At 52.1% G+C, this 17,263-nt stretch overlaps 1 protein-coding gene across 3 annotated transcripts in view; it reads left to right on the forward strand.

Annotated features, from left to right (window-relative positions):
* Positions 1-17,263, forward strand: part of Inpp5a (inositol polyphosphate-5-phosphatase A) — a 177,717-nt gene that overhangs the window by 59,850 nt on the left and 100,604 nt on the right. For all 3 annotated transcript variants that reach the window (XM_046448787.2, XM_046448788.2, XM_046448789.2), the window contains 2 exons: positions 12,801-12,901; positions 15,894-15,981. In XM_046448787.2, coding sequence (XP_046304743.1) covers positions 12,801-12,901; positions 15,894-15,981 — 189 coding nt within the window. The remainder of the gene's footprint in view (positions 1-12,800; positions 12,902-15,893; positions 15,982-17,263) is intronic.

The following is a 17,263-nucleotide window of genomic DNA, read 5'->3' on the forward strand; positions in this document are numbered from 1 at the left end:
CTCTTCTGAACGACTGCAGGGTAGCTGGCTACTGCCGTCTCCTGGTCAGTTTCCATGTTTGTGGCTGTGCTGTCTCCCAAGCCTCATCTCTGATGTCACTCACCAGTGCCCTTCCTGTCTCCTGGCTCCCGCTGCATGGCATCCTTCTACTTAGTGTGACCCCGGCAGGCAGGGCATGCGAGGTCCTGGTTCTGTGCACCCTGCCCTCTCTGCCTCTTGCTGGAGCATCCAGGCCAGGGCACTGTGGCAGAACTTCCAGGACTGTGCATGCGGCTGGTGACCACCTGAAGTGCCATCAGTGCTGTTGAACTGACTCTTGGAATTTTATATAAACTTAAATTCAGCTCAAACAGCCACCTGGGCCTTTGGCTGCTGCGTGCCCAGGGCAGGTATAGGCAGCTAACACCCAGTTTAAAACTTCTGGTGTGGTTGGATTTGGGCTGCCATTTTATAACTTGTTTGCATGCTCCTTGTTCCTTTCCGTCCATTTCTTTCTTTATTTTAGATTTTGTTTTGTTTTGTTTTGCATTTCATTTTAATTTTATCTTTTGACTGTCTTTTAGAAAATGTTTTTGCGGCTGGGGGTGGTGGCATACACCTATAAATCCAGGACTCTGCAGGCTAAGACAGGAGGATTATAAGTTTAAGGTCAACCTAAACAACTTAGTGAGGCCTTCAGCAACTTAGCAAGACTCTGCCCCAAAATAAAAAATAAAAAGGGCTGGGAGTGGGGTGTGTTGGCATACACCTGTAATCCCAGAAACTCAGGAGGCTGAGACAACTTAACAACTTGGTGAGGCCCCAAGCAATTTATTGAGGCTCTGGCTCTAAATAAAATATAAAAAGTGCTGGAGATGTGGCTCAGTGGTTAAGCATGCCTGAGTTCAGTCCCCTATACAAAATAAATAATAGTGAAAAAAATCCAAAAAAACCAAAAAATATATTTTGGTGGTTGGCTTATGATATACAGTCATGCATTACCTAAGGAGGGGACGTCTCTGGGAAATGTGTTGCTAGGTGGTTTCATGCTTGCATGTTGAACATTGTGTGCAGGCCTTGATGGTGTACATCAGCTGGGCAGTGGGGAGACTTGGTGACTACGAGGTGCCGGAGGCTGCTGCTAGTCACAGGGCAGACTGTCCAGTTGCCTTTTCTTTCTAACAAGTAGAAGGAGTGCCCACTCCAGCGATGGTGCAAGTGTGGTATGCTAAACGTCTAAACCGGTCGTGCCCTCTGTGCGTGTATATGGCTGTGTGTGCTGTGCCCTTGTAGGACTGGCAGTGGAGTTGGTTTGCTCCCACTGCACCAATGGACATGTGGTGCATTGTGCTGAGGCCTTGCAGTGGCCCTGCGTTGAGTTCTCAGGACTGCAGTCATGTGCATGGCTTGTCCTTGCAGGAACGTTGTTTTCAGTGCATGAGTCTGCGGGCCTTGATGCACAGCGTAGAGGTCCTGCCATCGTACAAGTTTCCATACAGCACATGCACATCTGCACACTGAGTGCCCAGCAGGCAGGATTATGAAGGGTAAACCCAGGTCAGCTCCTCGCCGTGTGCAGCCAAGCCAGCCTACCACCTCTCTCTGGAAGTTGGGCTTTACTAGCAGTGGCTGCTTTTGTGTTTTTACAGCACAGTGTTTCCTCAGAGCCTCAAATATGCATCTGGGTCTTATGCAGAAGAGCCCACCCTGTTCTGGAAGGTCCCCAGAGCCCCTAGGGGTAGCGGAGTCTGTTTCCTCTAGGAATGGTGCTCAGCCGGATGTGCACCCCTTGAGGTGTTCCACGACCGCCTGGCGTGGTGCCCTTGCAGTGCTGCTCAGGTGAGGAGGCCTGTGCAGTCCAGAGTCCTAGGAGGCTGTGCCTCAGCCTTCCACCTGCAGGCCTGGGGTGTGGTCAAGGGCGAATGCTTCCAGGGTGCTTTCTCGTACTCCTTAAGTATTGCCATGTGTGTTTTCGGCCCTTTACCGTTTCTGAAGCTTTCTTGGATGGTGGTCCTGAGAGCCAGCCCTGCCCCACCCGCCTCCTCCAGGCCTGGCCGTGCTACTGTCCCTCATGCCCTTGCTTCTCTGGCTTCTCACTCTCTGCTGTCCAGCGCTGTGTTGCTGCTGCTTTCTTGGTCCTCCCTCCTGGCTCTGAAGCCCTGGTTGAACCTTCCTTTAAGCTGTTATCCCTGGAGTGCTTGTCATTGCTAAAGGTCAGTCACCACTCCCTTCTCTTGGTCCGTTTCTGTCCTGGTTTTGTTCCTGATTCCAAATGCTTGAGTGGGTTTGATTCTGTGTACAGTGGAGACGTGAGCCTTCCTCCTCTTCGTGCTTCCTGGCCCGCGTGTCCTCTACCTGTGCAGCATGTTTCTTTCCCTGCTCTCCACCGCAGCCCTGCGGGAACCCTGAGAGCCTCTTCCCTTCAGTCAGCAAGCCTGTGCTCTGGGTTCCTGGTGCAGAGGCGCCCTCTTCTGTCGGTCTTCATGGCCCAGGGACAGTAGCTGGGTGGTTTGTTGGGGGTTGGCACTTCCTTGATTTCATTTGTCTGCGGGGCCCTGTGTTTTCATCCTCTTCCTTGCTCCCTCACTGCTTTGTTGCTGGGGGCTGCTGCTTCTTCTTTTGTATCTTTCTTGTGTGCGGGCCTCGATGCTTTTACTTAAGCCTTTACGCCCACCCCCTCTAACCCACAGGTCCCTGAATTCACTTCCCTGGAGTCTGTGCTCTGGTGGCCTGGAGACTTCCTGTTTGTGTGTGGAGGGCTCTGCCTTAGGCCCTCCTAGTGCCCTGTCTTTCTGTTCTTTCTGGCTGCCTGGGCTGTGCTCCATACTGCCTTGCCCCAGGTTCCCTTGTAGTTCCCATGTGGTCCCCACCTGCACCGAAGCAGAGGCTCAGTGTTCCCTGCCCTACCTAATTACTTAGTATGTAAATTGTGCGTTATAGATGTAGTACATGTTTAAATGTATACACATATGCATGCATGATATTTGGGGACAGGTTGTCCTCAGCTACCTTGGAGGCTTACCCAAGAAGCAAGAGGTACTCTCTCAACACTCAAGCAGACCCTGCCTTTGCTGCCTTTTCTTCATCTCGAGGCTGGTGCCCTCTGGTGTCATCTGTCCCCAGAGCCCCTGTGTCCAATAGATGGGTCACCTTTCCTCTGGCACAGTGCTCTCTTCTGAGCCCAGGTTTTTCTGATGGATGGAACAGTTCAGGGTGACGGAGCTGCCTTCTGTCAGGGCGTCCCTTCTCCACGGGGGTCAAGGCTTTTCCATCATTGCATTCATCAGTTGATCATGACATGTCTGGACATGGGTTTTCTCTGGATTTTTCTCCTTAGGCATTCACTGAGTTTCTCGAATCTCTGAATTTGTCTTTCTCTAAATTGAGGACAATTTTAGCCATTGCTTTCTCAAGTACTTCTATCCTGCTTCATAATCTTTTTGCTGTCCCGGGACTCCAGATATGGTCCCTTGCCACTTAATGACATTTGGTCACCATGTTTCAGCCAAGGAAGGACCCATGAGCCACAGTGGCCCCATGGGTTATCAGGGAGCTGGAGAGTTCCTGGAGTGTTCAGTCTTGCTGCTGAGTGCTCCTCAAACCCTTCATGTGCTCTCTTCCCCTGTCTCTTGTGTTGGGTTGGGTTGAGGTCAAGCTGGGTGCACTCTTCTGCATTTGTGCAAGGTCACTTCCAGCAGGCAGCGTGCTCCCTCCATCGGCTGTCCTGTCTCCTATGAGCCTGGGCTTTGGGAAGGGTTTGTAGGGTGCCTGCTCTGCAAGTCTGAGGTGCTTGTCCCCGTAGCTGGATGTTTCCCTAAGGAGGCCTGGCCCTCCACTATTTGTTTCCAGAGTTACAGGTCATCTTAAAAAGGCAAGGTACATTCCTGCTTCGTTCTCTTTTCTTGACGGTTTTCCACAGATTCTCCTCTGCTAGATAGCACCCTCATGTCATGGTGACAGTACTTGGGTTCTCTTTGTTTTGTCGTGTCCTTATGGATGTAGATTGCGTTCTGCCTGGCAGCGGCTCGTCCTGGGGGAGTGTGTGGTGTCAGGTGCAGTTATAGTTCCTGGGGTCATCGAACCCCACTGTCCTGTCCAGTGCACATGCCTGACCTTTCTTCACACACACAGACACAAACCTGCAGACTGCGCCTTTGCAGAAGGTGCCTGGTGCCCCGAGACAGAGTACTCTCCCTTTGCCCTTGCAGAGTCACAGTGCTTGGTGTGAATCCACCTCTGGTCAGTTTAACGAAGGCTGCTCATGGAGTCTTGGTACAGCATGTACTTGCAGACTGGGCTGTAGGTGTGGAGACACCAGAACAGAACTCTGGTCTTTCCAGCACCATTCATTACTTCTCCCCTGAAAGTTTGCATGATAAAGATATTTGTCTGTTTATAGTTTTGAACACAGGGGATGGGAGCCAGGGGCACGCTACTGAGCTACATCTTCATACCTTTTACTTTTTTTTTTTTTTTTTTTTGAGACACGGCTTTGCTACATTGTCCTGGCCTGAACTAGCAAACCTCCTGTCCCAGCTACCCGAGTACCAGGGATGACAGGCTTAGTCACCACACCTGACAGAGTTTGCAGTTTGATAACGCAGATTCCATGGAACCAGAATGCTTCTCAGAGTGACTGTCTGTGTGCAGGAGACGTCATCCTTTCCTTCACCTGTGGTCCTCTTCTCAGAGTGACTGTCTGTCTGTGTGCAGGAGACGTCATCCTTTCTCTTGTGCATTGTTTTGAGTTTTTAAACCTCCTGTTGGTAGACCATGGGTTTGAGGAGGTGCCTGAGGACATTGTCACCTCTGTTGCATATATCCTGGTTTCACCCAGGGCTGGGTGAGTTTTGGTGGGATTCTCCAGTGTGGTCACATGATAGTGTTCAGGCTTCAGGGCTTTTGCTGCAGTAGGAGGGTAATGTGGAGAACTTCCATTGACCACAGAGGACTCTACCTTGGAGCTCAGGGGTGATAGTGGCCGTTCTTTAGGCACATGGTTCCACCTGAAGACAGTGGTTTGGAAACCTGGGTCTGGTGGGGTTGGGCCTGTGGAGGAAGCAGAGCTGCCTGTGGAGTGGTCAGGTGCGGAGAGCTTGGGCCAACTCCAGGGCCTGCTATCGTGCTCTTAGGCTCGCCCCAGCCTGTTTTTATCAGGGCTTCTTGTCCCATGGCCCCTTTCATCTTCTGGGGAACCCTGGTGTGTGGCACTCAGACCCATATTCCACGCCTCATGTGTTCAGCACTCCAGCCCCAGCGCCTGGTGGGGTTGGTGCTGATGCTCCTTGCTCAGGGGCCATTGGCGGTTCTGGAACTGCCAGTGTTGGGCTGCTCTTGCGTGCATTCTGTGTCACTGCCAAATTCCTAGTTTTCAAGAAATTATGAAATTCCTAAGAAAAACGTAACTGAAAAAGTGGATGTGAGCCTCCCTGCCTCTAAAATATTTAGGGTTTGAGGCCTGAGGGCTGTCGTTCTCAGAAGGCATGGTGCTTGCTGGCCAGGGGCTTTAAGAGCATCCTGGTCCGAGGGTCCTGGAGCGAGTAGTGTGGTGTGGAGGAAGCTCTGATGGGAACCAGGGCACGTGTGTAACAAAAGAGGAGCTGCACCCTGGCCACAGGGTGGCCTCTTCAGGTGGAGCTGGTGGGTGTGGGCAGAGAGATGGCTGACTGGAGGCGGTGCTACCATGGGAGTGACAGAGTAGTGGTTTTGGACAGTAGCCATTTATGGCTCACTCTTGGGGGCCAGGACTTTGGAGCTTGCTGTGTGGTCTAGCCTCAGGCCTCTCATGACATGGAGATCGGCTCATTGCCCAGACTGTGTCCCCTGAAGTTTTGCGTTTTCCTGGAGATGAGGAGCCGTTGTCCTGTCAGCTTGCTCACCTGCCTGCCCACGTCACATGGGCTTTGTGTGGGAGACCACAGTCCTCCACAGGACTGCTCTACCCAGGGCAGCCAGGGGAGGGGCTGCAGCGCTGGCCACAGTGGCCTAGCCCTCACATCACTGCATTCTCTTGATCTCTGGTCCAGTTCACACCTAGGAAGGGACTAGCCTTGCGGTTTGGATGAGAGCGGGGGGAGCTGACAAGAGCAGGTGAGTCTGGTGAGCCGGTGTGGCACTCAGGAGGAAGTATGCTGGGAAGAGAGTGAAGTCCCTTCCGTCCTCAGAGGAGAGTCCCTGGCTTGTGCCAAGCACTCTGTTACTCTGAGGTCTTCAAAGAGTGTTGTGCTGAAGACTGCTCCCGTGAGACCACTTTGTCTATTCAGTTTAGATGTGGGAACCGAAGGTGGGGCCACTCAGCACAAGATGCAGGATGGTGTGGCATGGACGAGAATTTTGCCTAACATTCATGGTTTTATGCATCCTTTGGTCCTGGGGGAGCTTTGTCCATGTTGTTGCTTTCCTTGTGAGTCATTCAAGAGCAAGTGCTCTTAAGACCATGCTGGACCTGGTCTGAGCCTGGTCCAAGGCACTGTGAAGCTGAATGCAGGCCTCCCCTGGGCCTTGCTCTGCAGAGCTGGGGTGTGGTGTTGCTGGAAAGTTGGCTCCCTGGAAATTGGCCCTGACTCAAGGGGACTGCGGTGAAGCCTGGGAGAAGAGTGACTTCAATGGAGATCAATGTAGGTTGACAGGTTTTGGGGAGGAAATTGAGTACATAATTCCACTTAGTATTATCAAAAGTGGCAGAAAAACCATGGGTCAGAGCAAGTGGCATATTAACCGCCAGTTGTTGCTGAGATGCCAGCAAGGGAGTGTCATGCCTTGTCGTTTTAAGCTGTGCCAGGACTTCTGCCGGCCTGTCTTCCACTCCTCCCAGGGCTGCTGGCCACATGGTGTGGCTTTCCCTGTTTCATGGGTGGGCAGTGGGGGTGGGGGAAGGGCAGCTTAGGCCCCTCAGGGCTGCATCAGACACAGCCTGTCTTGACAGGAAAACAGTGAGACAGTGAGCCTCACCTGCAGACCTGCAGGCAGGGCTGGGTTCTGTGGGCTGAAGAAATAGATGACCAGACTACCTGGCCAGGAGAGTTAGCCCTCTGTGTTCTGTGGGTGGGCATGGGCTGGGCTCCATCCACCCCTTGACCCGCTCTGCTGTGCTGACTCCAAACTAGGGTTGGCAGCCTGGGCCACCCTGTGGCTGCCTTCTGCAGACCAACAGTTGGGACATCCCCAGGTGTAGTGTAGCGATGGGGAAGTGCTAGGCTGTATCTCCAGTGGCTGCAGGCCTTGTAGGTTTGGAGGCCAGTGCAGGTTGTTCTTGGTGGGCAGGGTTGTGGGCCAGGTGGCCAGACCTGGTGCTGGCTTGGCTGTGGATGCAGTGGGCCTCTTATGAGATTCTCGGGCAGTTCCAACCTCCACCCGAGCCCTGGGTGCTGTGCATTGAGAGGACCTGGCCAGTGTCTTGCTGTCAACATGGAGGATTATGTTTTGAGAACTTTTTTTTTGTTGTTGTTTTAAACAAGTGGACAGGCTGTCCTTTGGGAAAAACCTCCAGCCATCTCTTAGGGTGTGAGGTACAGAGCAGCTTGAGCCCAGGGGCACTCGGGTGCCTATTGGGGGACCTGCCTCTGTGTCTCCTTGTGCTGCTGTTCATGCAGGTAAGGCCAGCTCACCCTTGTCCCCAAGACATGCACCTTCTTAACTGGGCCCGGGAGGCTGACAGCATCCATTTGCTGGGTCTGGCCACAGCAAGTGTGTCCTCATCATTGTCATGTTGTGAGCTCCTCCTATACCCAGGTACCTAGGTACTCAGGTCTGGCATTGGCAGGACCCAAGCGGAGCAAGCCCAGACACAGACAGAAGAAATGAGTCCTGTGTTCCCCTAGCTCAGGGTCTCCTCCCACTGTCTGTGGCTTGTCTCTGATTGACGATGAAGCTCAGACAAGTCAGGAGTGGCCTGAGGGCTGCAGTGGCAGTGGTGGAGTTTCCTGCAGACTCCTGTGTGGAGGTAGGTCCCTGTAGTGGGCAGTGGATGAAGTAGGAGAGGAGGTGGTTCTCTCAGCAGGAACCCAGGCCGTGATAGGGTGCTGTCCTTGGTTCATACTCCGCCCGCTCCAGGAAGCAAGGGTGGTCAAGTTAATGTTATAGGAGCCTGCACAGTCCTGGTTTTCAGAGAGTGGTAAAAAAAAAAAAAAATGGGTTTCATGTACACCAGGAGAGCTGGGTCTGAGGAGTTTTAATGAGGTTTAAGGAGGAGGTGTCCTGGCAAATCCTATCAGCCAGAACCTGCCCCCCCCCCATCCCTGTTCTTGCCTAGGGGTTTCTGTGACTCTGACCACCTACTTCCTGTTCCTTTAAGCAACTTGTAGTCATTTTTTAAAAATATTTGGATTTTAGTTATAGGTGGACACAATATCTTTATTTTACTGTTAAGTGGTGCTGAGGGTCAAACCCAGTGCCTCACGCATGCGAGGCAAGCACTCTACCACTGAGTCATAATCCCAGCCCCGCAACTTATAATTGTCATACATAAAATCCTTACCTAGAAATAGTACAACTTACCTGAGAAGCCTGAAGCACCTTTGACTGTCCTTCCAGGCCAGTCTGTGTGGTTCTGCGGGAGCCCTGATCCCAGAGGGAGGAGCTCACTGTCCTGCAGGACCCCGGACTGGCAGAATTGTCTGTAGCTGTGGCTCTGACAGGACTGGAATTGTGGATCATCTTCCTGACCGAGGAGTGGCTCAGGTTTTCTCTGGGTGGTTCTGAGCAGCCATATTGCACCTGTACTTGTAGTACGTGGCATGCTATTGCACACACGTCTGTGTGGGGCCTGTGTCTCCAGTGGGTCAGTGTGCTGCTCAGCTGCTAGTGCTGGCCGTGGCTTTGCCCCCTGTGTTCTGCGGGTCGGCCTCGCTCTTGTCCTGGACCTGTGGGCACCTGTTGCAGGCTCTTTCTGTCTTCTGCTTTCCTTGGGTCCAGCTGGCTGTTGTTGGTTGGTGGCTGCCCCTTTCGCAGGGGTCCTGCAGCTAATTGTGACTGGCCAGCCTGGTGTGGTGCGTGCTGCCCCTCATGATGTCTGCCTCCTCTAGGTGTCTTAGGGCAAGGCTGCCTTCTCGTCTGTCCCTGAGCCTGGGCGCTTGTCAGGTCCCTTCCCTCCCACCAGGTGGAAGAAGAGCATTACCTAGGGGCACAGTCGCCTGCCCGCCCTGGGGTCTCACCAAGTGCACTCCTCCAGCTCTTCTTCTCCTGGGCTCCTGAGAGGGCTTTCTGCTCATTTGGGCTGAGTTAGTGCCACTGGTCTGTGGTTTTTCTCCTAAAAATCTACCAACTTCTCCATGTGCCCTGTGTCCCCTTTCATGACCTGGGTTCTCCTGGGTTTTAACTATTTTTTTCCTTTGTGCCCATGTCCAGGCTGGAAGCAGCAGAGAGCAGTGGTACTGTGTTGTCTGAGGATGCTTCTTGTATGTGGATTGACTTGTCACTTCAGCACTGCTTCATCTGCTGGCTGAATTCCTGCCCCGTACCACCCTTGGCGTTCCGGCGAGGCTTGTGGAGGAGGAGCTGGGCTCATTCTGTTTGCCAGGGCTCCCAGCAGAGATGGGCTCTCTCTGAGCAGTGCTGCGCCGTTGCCTGGGCAGGGTCCCCTGCAGGCACCAAGACCTGTCTGTCAGAAAGCTGGTGTCTTCCTTGCTCTCCTGTGGCTTCCTTAGGGAGTGCGGTCCTGCCTGGGACTCACTCCCACCACAGTGTTCTTCCGTTGCATTTCTTTTTTTTTTTTTTTTAATATTTATTTTTTAGTTCTTGGTGGACACAACATTTCTGTTTGTATGTGGTGCTGAGGATCGAACCCGGGCCGCATGCATGCCAGGCGAGCGCGCTACCACTTGAGCCACATCCCCCGCCCATTCCGTTGCATTTCTAACAGTGCATGTGGCATAGGAAACTGTAAAGGAGAAGTGCGTGTGATTCCTGGCACATGCAGGTAGCTGAGGGGCCCACATATTTCCTGTCTTCAGCAGATGCAGCCCTTCAGTATATCTATCCATGCTCTTGCGCTTGGGCCATGGCCAACTCCTATGGCTGTTGAGTTTGGATCCCTCCACTATTTTGGAGGTACACAGGACCAGAGTCAACCTTGGAAGTTTAATGTCATGTAAATGCTGACTTTTGTGCCATAGAAGGCTACTTCTGTTTAAACAAGTGATTTTGAGGGAAGTGCTCCTTGGAATTTAGATGCAGGCCATCATACCTGAAGATCTGAAAGAGTGGTGGTGTGTTTCTCTTCATGGAGTGAGGGTTTGACTTCTGCTTCCACATGGTCTAGGCAGCCTGGGGGGGAGCATGGCCCACCAGTGCCTGTGCCTGTGTGCCGACGGGGAGGGGTACCCCAGTCTTCCTTAAATAGGAAGCTTCTAACAATGGCTTCTGGTGCCTCTCTTGAGGATGGTCTAGTTTCGAAGACCATGCGCACCATGGCTCCTCCCTTTCCAATGGAGAAGTTGCCAGCACAGTGCACCGTGGACATACATCGTGGTCTGGGCTCCCCGGCACCTTTCTGCTTCCTTTCCCTCCAGCCCCTTCACCTCAGCAGCTGGGTAAGAACTTCCTGCAGTGTTCCAGGAAGCTGGATGCACTGAAGAACCACATCTGCTGAAGACAGGAAATATGTGGGCCCCTCAGTTACCTGCGTGTGCCAGGAATCACACGCACTTCTCGTTTACAGTTTCCTATGCCACATGCGCTGTTAGCAATGCAGTGGGAGACACTGTGGTGGGAGTGAGCCCCAGGCAGGACCGCACTCCCTAAGGAAGCCAGCGGAGTGCAGGCTCTGCTGCTCAGGCTCTGTTACACTGAACCCACAGTGATGAAGTTCTAGGTAGGCTGTGGTGTGCACATGTTGCTTCAAGAAGTGACACAGGGATGAAGGAAGACCTGTGGTGGAGCTAGAGGAGATTTGTTTTGAGATGAGAGCCTTCTGTCGCTGGCACAGCCAGCCACTCAGTGGCCCTGAGCTCCTTGGCCTCTGCCATGGGGTCATGGCCGACATTGCTAGTGTGCATGTACTTCGTTGAGGACCCTAGAGGAAGCCCGTGTAGTAGTGAGGCCCAGAGCACCATGCCATAGGCAAAGGAACAGATCAGGAGTGTTCTGGCAAACGTCACCGCTGCAGAGGTGGCCCTGTGACCCTGTGAGGGCACTGTCCCATCTCACAGTGGAGCTGTTTGCAGAAATGTCGCATGTGTTCATGTCCTTATTAGAATTTTCCCCTTTGGATAAGTATATCCTGGGTTTTTATGTCACAACCTGAAGTCGAGTTGGTCCTGCCTGGGGCTGAGCCACATGTGGTGGATCTGCACTGTTGGTTCCCTCTGGTTTCTTGTCGCACAGCAGGGCTGTGTGGAGGCCTCCTGGCCATTGGCGGGCACTTCTGCGTCTGAGTGTCTTCTCAACCCTGCGGCCCCACTCTGCCTGTGGGTCCAGCTGCTGCCCCCATCCTTGGCCTTGGCGTGGCAGTGAACCTGACTGTGGCTTCTCTTCTGCTCCTGCCCCCCTAACATCCCAAAGGCCCTTTCTGCTCTCAATGACTACCAGGTATGGTCACCCTGTCAGGGGACGTCCCTGCAAGGCACTGCCTGTCCTGTGCTCCAGAAAGCAGGGCAACAAGGCCATACCACCCTCTGCTCAGATGACATCTGGACTCCTGGGTTGCCTTATGTGTGTCTGTCTGAGCTTTGCTGCCTGGGAGTGTAGGTCTGCATGGCCGGCCGTGTAACTGTCAGGATTCGGGAAGTCTGTTGTCAAAGGGGAATACTGGGCCGCTCTGAAATGGCACTTTAGGGCAAGTTGAGCATACCGCAGAGACATGGAGTCCTTGTAGTGACTTCAGAAACATGAAGTTGGGGATCTTGGGACCTCGGAGACAGTGCAGTGTGGGCACAGGGATGGTACTGCAGTTGGGTAGGCCAGTCTAGGCTCAGGCCTGAGTCCAGGCTCTGCTGCTCAGGCTTTGTTACATTGGGCAAGTTATGCTCTGTACCAGTGTCCTCCTCTGCTTCACAGCCATGTAGAATTCCCCAAGGATATGAGACAACTTTGGGACCTGGTGCCTGCTCATCAGTTGGCTTCAGTGATTCCCATACGGGTCAAAAGTGCCTATGTGCAAGTGTGCACATGCTTACACATATGTGCCAGCTTGTGCCGACACAGGCTCATGTATACCCTCATGTACGTTCTCACAATCATACTTTGTACAGGTGTGCTTATACAGTCTTATGCACACTCACATTCTCACATTCATACACACCTTGCAAATCATTCACACATATGCCTGTGATGCTCGTGATAGCGCTCACACATGCTCATACATGAGACTCACATACACAATGCACACACGTTCTTGGGCACACTTGTGCACACATGTAGAGCTAAACACATCCACACACATGCTTACTCCTGCAGTTGCATTCTCTTACCCAGTTTATACACACATGTACAGACATACGCTGATGTGCACACATGCTCACACATGTATATACTTGGGTGGCATTCTCATTTGCTGGTGGCCTACAGGTGGTGTCTTTGAGATGATGACCTGCTTGTTCAATTTTTGAGAGCTATCCAGACTCTGAAGCCCAAAGTGTTTCTTTTTCTGATTGGAGAATGATGCCTCTAGATTATTGAAGAAGTTCTAAGAAACTCTGAATCTTTTCTAAGGAATCTATGGTGATGGAAAGAGGGAGAACACTGGAAATGAAAGTAGCTGGGCATGTCAGGGAGGCTCTTCCAGCCTCTGTGGAGAAGCACCCTGGTGTAGAGGTGCAGCACCCCAACCTGTGATGCCAGGGCTGGGGGTGGCTTGTGCCTGACCTTGTGCTCTTCCTCCTCAGGTCGTGCACACCCACAAGCCTCATTTCATGGCCCTGCACTGCCAGGAGTTCGGAGGAAAGAACTATGAGGCCTCCATGTCCCACGTGGACAAGTTTGTCAAGTAAGTCTCGGGACAGGTTTCTGTGGGCTGCAGGGTGGGGGTAGGGTGTGTCATCTCCGTCTTTATCATTCAGGACTAAAACGTCCATCATGTATATACATGTGCCTTCTTTGTCCATTCATTCCTTGATGGACACTGAGGCTGGTTCCATAGTTTGGCTGCTGTGAATTGTGCTGCTGTAGACATGGGTGTGCATGATCACCGTAGTGTGGTGACTCCAATTCTTGAGACTAAATGCCGAGGAGTGGTATAACCGGGTCATAGGGTGGTTCCATTCCTAGCCTTGTGAGGGTTTCCATAGCACTTGTGCTGACTCTCAGTGCCACCATCAGTGTAGAAATGTTCCTTTTCTCCATGTCCTCAAGAGGGACTTCTTGAACAGGGTGCTTCTGCTAGAAATTTGTCCTGAGGTCTGCAGAAATCCCAGGCCTTGAGAATTGTAGTGAATTGTACTTCACTAACATTCTGTAAAATACAATGCAGGTAAAAGGTAAAATCTGTATAAGCTCGTTTTGGAAAATGTTGAAGGCTGTCATTATGGGTGGTGTTTTCCAAGCGGGTCATGACATTAATGTCCTTCCTTTCTGTCTCTGACAAGTGTGGTCTTGAACCTGCTGGGTCTTGTCCCCAATCCTGTGCTCTGGCCTCCCGTGCAGGAGAAGTCGTGCCTTGTGGCTTCAGGGCTGGCCATAGAAGGCCTCCATGCCACGAGGAAGGCACGCCATGTGCAGGTCCACATGGGGGCACCTGGGTCCACGGAGGGGGTTTGAGCCCTCCAACCTGGTGTCTGATTTGAGGAGAAGAAGGCTTGTGGGGACTCTGTAGTGTCCTGCTGTTCTAGGCCAGGCGTTGGGAGTGACATTGCCACCCATCCTGAATTCCTACCACTTGAGTTCCTCAAACACGACAGGGGTGGCTTTCAGGCTGAAAAACTTGCACATTTCCTCAAAATAATTTGTAATTTGGGCAATTTTAATTTTTTTCCCCTAACACTCACCAAACTGATATAAAATGCTGTGGAGAAGCAGAGTGAACAACAGCTGGGACAGTCCTGAAGGGGAACCAGGTGGGACTTCTGCCCGCCTGACCACAGGCTGATCTGCAGCAGAGGGACCAGGGCTGCAGGCTGCAGACACGCAGGGCAGACAGCAGAGGCAGGCCAGGCTACGCCCCTTATGCCCGGCTTGTGGTGCTGTGGGCTGTGTTTCCTGAACTGGGATCCACAATTCCTGTCAGACAGGGCCACCACAACCTGCACTGGCAGTTGCACTTGTAGAAAAGTAAAACTTTTCTTAAGCAAACTTTTCTTAAGACTAAGATATAGGAGAATAGCTTCTTCATAGGTTGGAGACAGGCAGAGATTTCCTCACAGAGGTCCAAAAAGTGTGGCTGATGAAAGGTAAGACTGGCAAATTAATCATGTTGAAATGAACCTCCTTGTTTATAGAGAGGCACTCTACACACAGGGCATTTGGCCACACTGGGAAAACATCTGCAGAGCACTTCCTTACAAAATTAGGGTTTAAATATATTAACAAGTTGCCAAAAAGAGGAAAGCAGGGCGATTGAAGAGCAGGGAGAAGATGTGATGGAGGCCAGCGCACTGGTGGGGGAGTGGCTCCACCCTCCTGGGCTCCTTCCTCCCTGCCAGCCTCACGGGCCTGTTGCTTTTGCTGTGAATAGCCAGCTGTCCTTTAAGAAGGTCATGCAGTGGGCACTGCTGCCGCTGGCTATTACCGGCTCCTCTGCACTCAGTGCTCACTCCTGGGATCCATTCCTGTGGATTTCAGCACAGCTCTCCTCTGTCTGAGAATGTCTGTCTGTCATCCTGGAGGCCATGTCTGTGGCCTGGAGCGCAAGCCTGTCATTTTGCTTGCCCCTTCAAGGCTCTCAAATGGCCGCCTGTGGCACTGCCCCACCCTTGAGAACTGGCCATCGTTCTTGACTATAGTGTACTTCACCCCTGACTGCCAGATTTGGTCTTCATAGCTGGTCCTCAGTGACTTGAGTATGTCGCTCTTTGGTTTGATTTTTTTTTTTTAATTTTAACAGTGGATTTATAATTTTAATAAAACCTGGAAATCGTGTGTTCCTAACTTCTCTCAACAGTGCTCTTCCTCCTCCTCCTCGCTGGTCGTCAGAGTCAGGGTGCTGGTGTTGCCCAGTTCTGGAGGCAGCAGACTCCCTTGGCCTCAGTGGGGGTTTCCGTGTGTGTCTGAGGGTCACTGGTCAGTTCTTGTGCAGGATGAACCTGAAGTCCATCCCATGAACTTGTTTTATTTCTGATACTGTATTTTTCAGCTCCAGTTTTCTTTGTGATTTTGGGTTTTGTGGCTTTCTTCATTACCTTCATGTTTTCTTTGAAGAAATACCATGGTTTACAACCAGAGATATGAAAAGTTGTGCTCTATATGTATAATATGAATTGTAATGCATTTTGTTGTCATATATAATGAATTAAAATTTTTAAAAATTTTAAAAAAGAAATATTATGGTGTGCTTGGTTGTGTCTGAAGTTGCTGTTTTAAGATTCTTTCAGCTAATTCCATCACTTTTGTCCTCTCTGTCTCTGATTACATTGTTGGCGTTTGGTGCTTCTCTTTGGATGTCAGGTAATTTGGATGTGATGCCAGACATGGTGGAGTCACGCTGTTCGGTGTTGGAGCCTTGCTGTCCTCCTTCAGGCTCTGCACATTGTGGGTGCCAGCAGCTGGCTTAACGAGGCCCCTCCTCCCTCCCTCCCTTCTCGTCCCTCCCTTCATCCCTTTTATCCCCCCTCCTCCCTCCCCTCCTCCTTCGTCCCCCTCCCTTCGTCCTCCCCTCCCTCTTCTCCCTCCTGTCTCTTCCCTCCCTCTCTCCCGCAGTGGTTTGTGCAGGTTTCAGGGTGACGTGAAGATGCTCTCTGAACTACACCCTTGCGCCTCGTGAGGGTCCTGCTGCATGAGGAGGCCTCTGTTGCTTTTCCTTAATGAGCTTGCTTTTCTCCTTCCAGGGAACTACTCTCAAGTGATGCAATGAAAGACTACAACAGGGCTCGAGTTTACCTGGATGAAAACTACAAGTCACAGGAGCATTTCACGGTGAGTCCTCCTCCATGCTGTGGTGGACGCACCAGGCTAGGCGAGCCTGCCCTGAGGCTGGCCCTCCCAAGCCCAGAGTTGCTTCACACTGCGATTGGCCTCAATTCAGTTGTTGCCACCAATTGCAGGCTGCTGGGTGTTCTGATGCCACTGTGACCTGTGGGGTGGAGGGTGGAGTAGTGATGGTGGCACACAGGTGCTTCAGGACTGCCTCCTTGTCGGCTAGCCTGGTGGGAATGGAGGTGCAACTGGCCAAGAGAGGGAGGCCCTCAGCTTCGGGTGTCTGGGAGTAAGAAGGCTGCTGCAGTCTGCAGGTTGTAGAGACAGGAGATTGCCCCCACACCTGCACTGCTCTGCTCCCCTGTGCCCATGTCCCTTTTTGAGCCCCTAGGAGACCCCTGGGAGCCGGCTTGCTTCAGGATACTATGGGATGCAGCCTCTGCAGAGCTAGGAAAGACCTGTCCCTCCTCTGTGAGAGTCTTGGGTTCTGTGGGACGGTGGCCCCAGTGAGGTCAGCAGCCTTGGGAGGTAGGAGGGGCCTGGGAGGTAGGAGGGGCCTTGGAGCTCCCCCAAGGAGATGTTTGCAAGGCTTTGAGTAACTATTTGTTGCTTCAGAGATGAAGTCTGCTTTAGTCTGCTTTTTTGCTGCTGTCACAAGCAATTTTATAGGAGGAAAAGTTTATTTTGGAGCTCACAGTTTCAGAGGTCTCAGTCCACAGACAGCCAGCTCCATTCCTTAGGGCCTGGGAAGAAGCAGAACATCATGGTGGAAGCTTGTGGTCAAGGAAAGCAGCTGGGAATAGGACATCCGGAAGCAGAGAGATATTAAGTTCAGCTCACCAAATGTACACCCCGAAGGCAGCCCCATGGCTACCCCCTCCACCACACCCCACCAGCCAGCAGTCACCACCCAGGTGACCCTGTCAGGAGATCAATGCACTGATCAGATTCAGGCTCTTATGGCCCAGACACTTCACCTCTGAACATCCTTGCACTATCGCACACATGAGCTTCTGGGGACACCTCATCTACACCCCAACAGCATCTCAGGCTCTTCCTCAGAAGCTTCAGGCTCCTTGGGTTGGGCTAGGTCTGTCCCTTGTCCTTCACAGCACCCTCTGTCACACCATCACATTTACAGCTACTTGCTTCTCTGACTTTCCACAAGGTGGAGTCCTGGTGGAAAAGTGGTCCTTGTTCTTCAGCCTTTCTCTGCCCCTAGAACCTGACATGGGCAGAGCAGAGATGAAACCCTTGGTGAGACAATTTTCTGTCAAGGTTT

This window comes from Marmota monax, unplaced genomic scaffold, assembly GCF_021218885.2.
Source record: "Marmota monax isolate L192 unplaced genomic scaffold, Marmota_monax_Labrador192_F-V1.1 WCK01_AAM20220418_F8-fsc00076, whole genome shotgun sequence".
NCBI lineage: Eukaryota > Metazoa > Chordata > Mammalia > Rodentia > Sciuridae > Marmota > Marmota monax.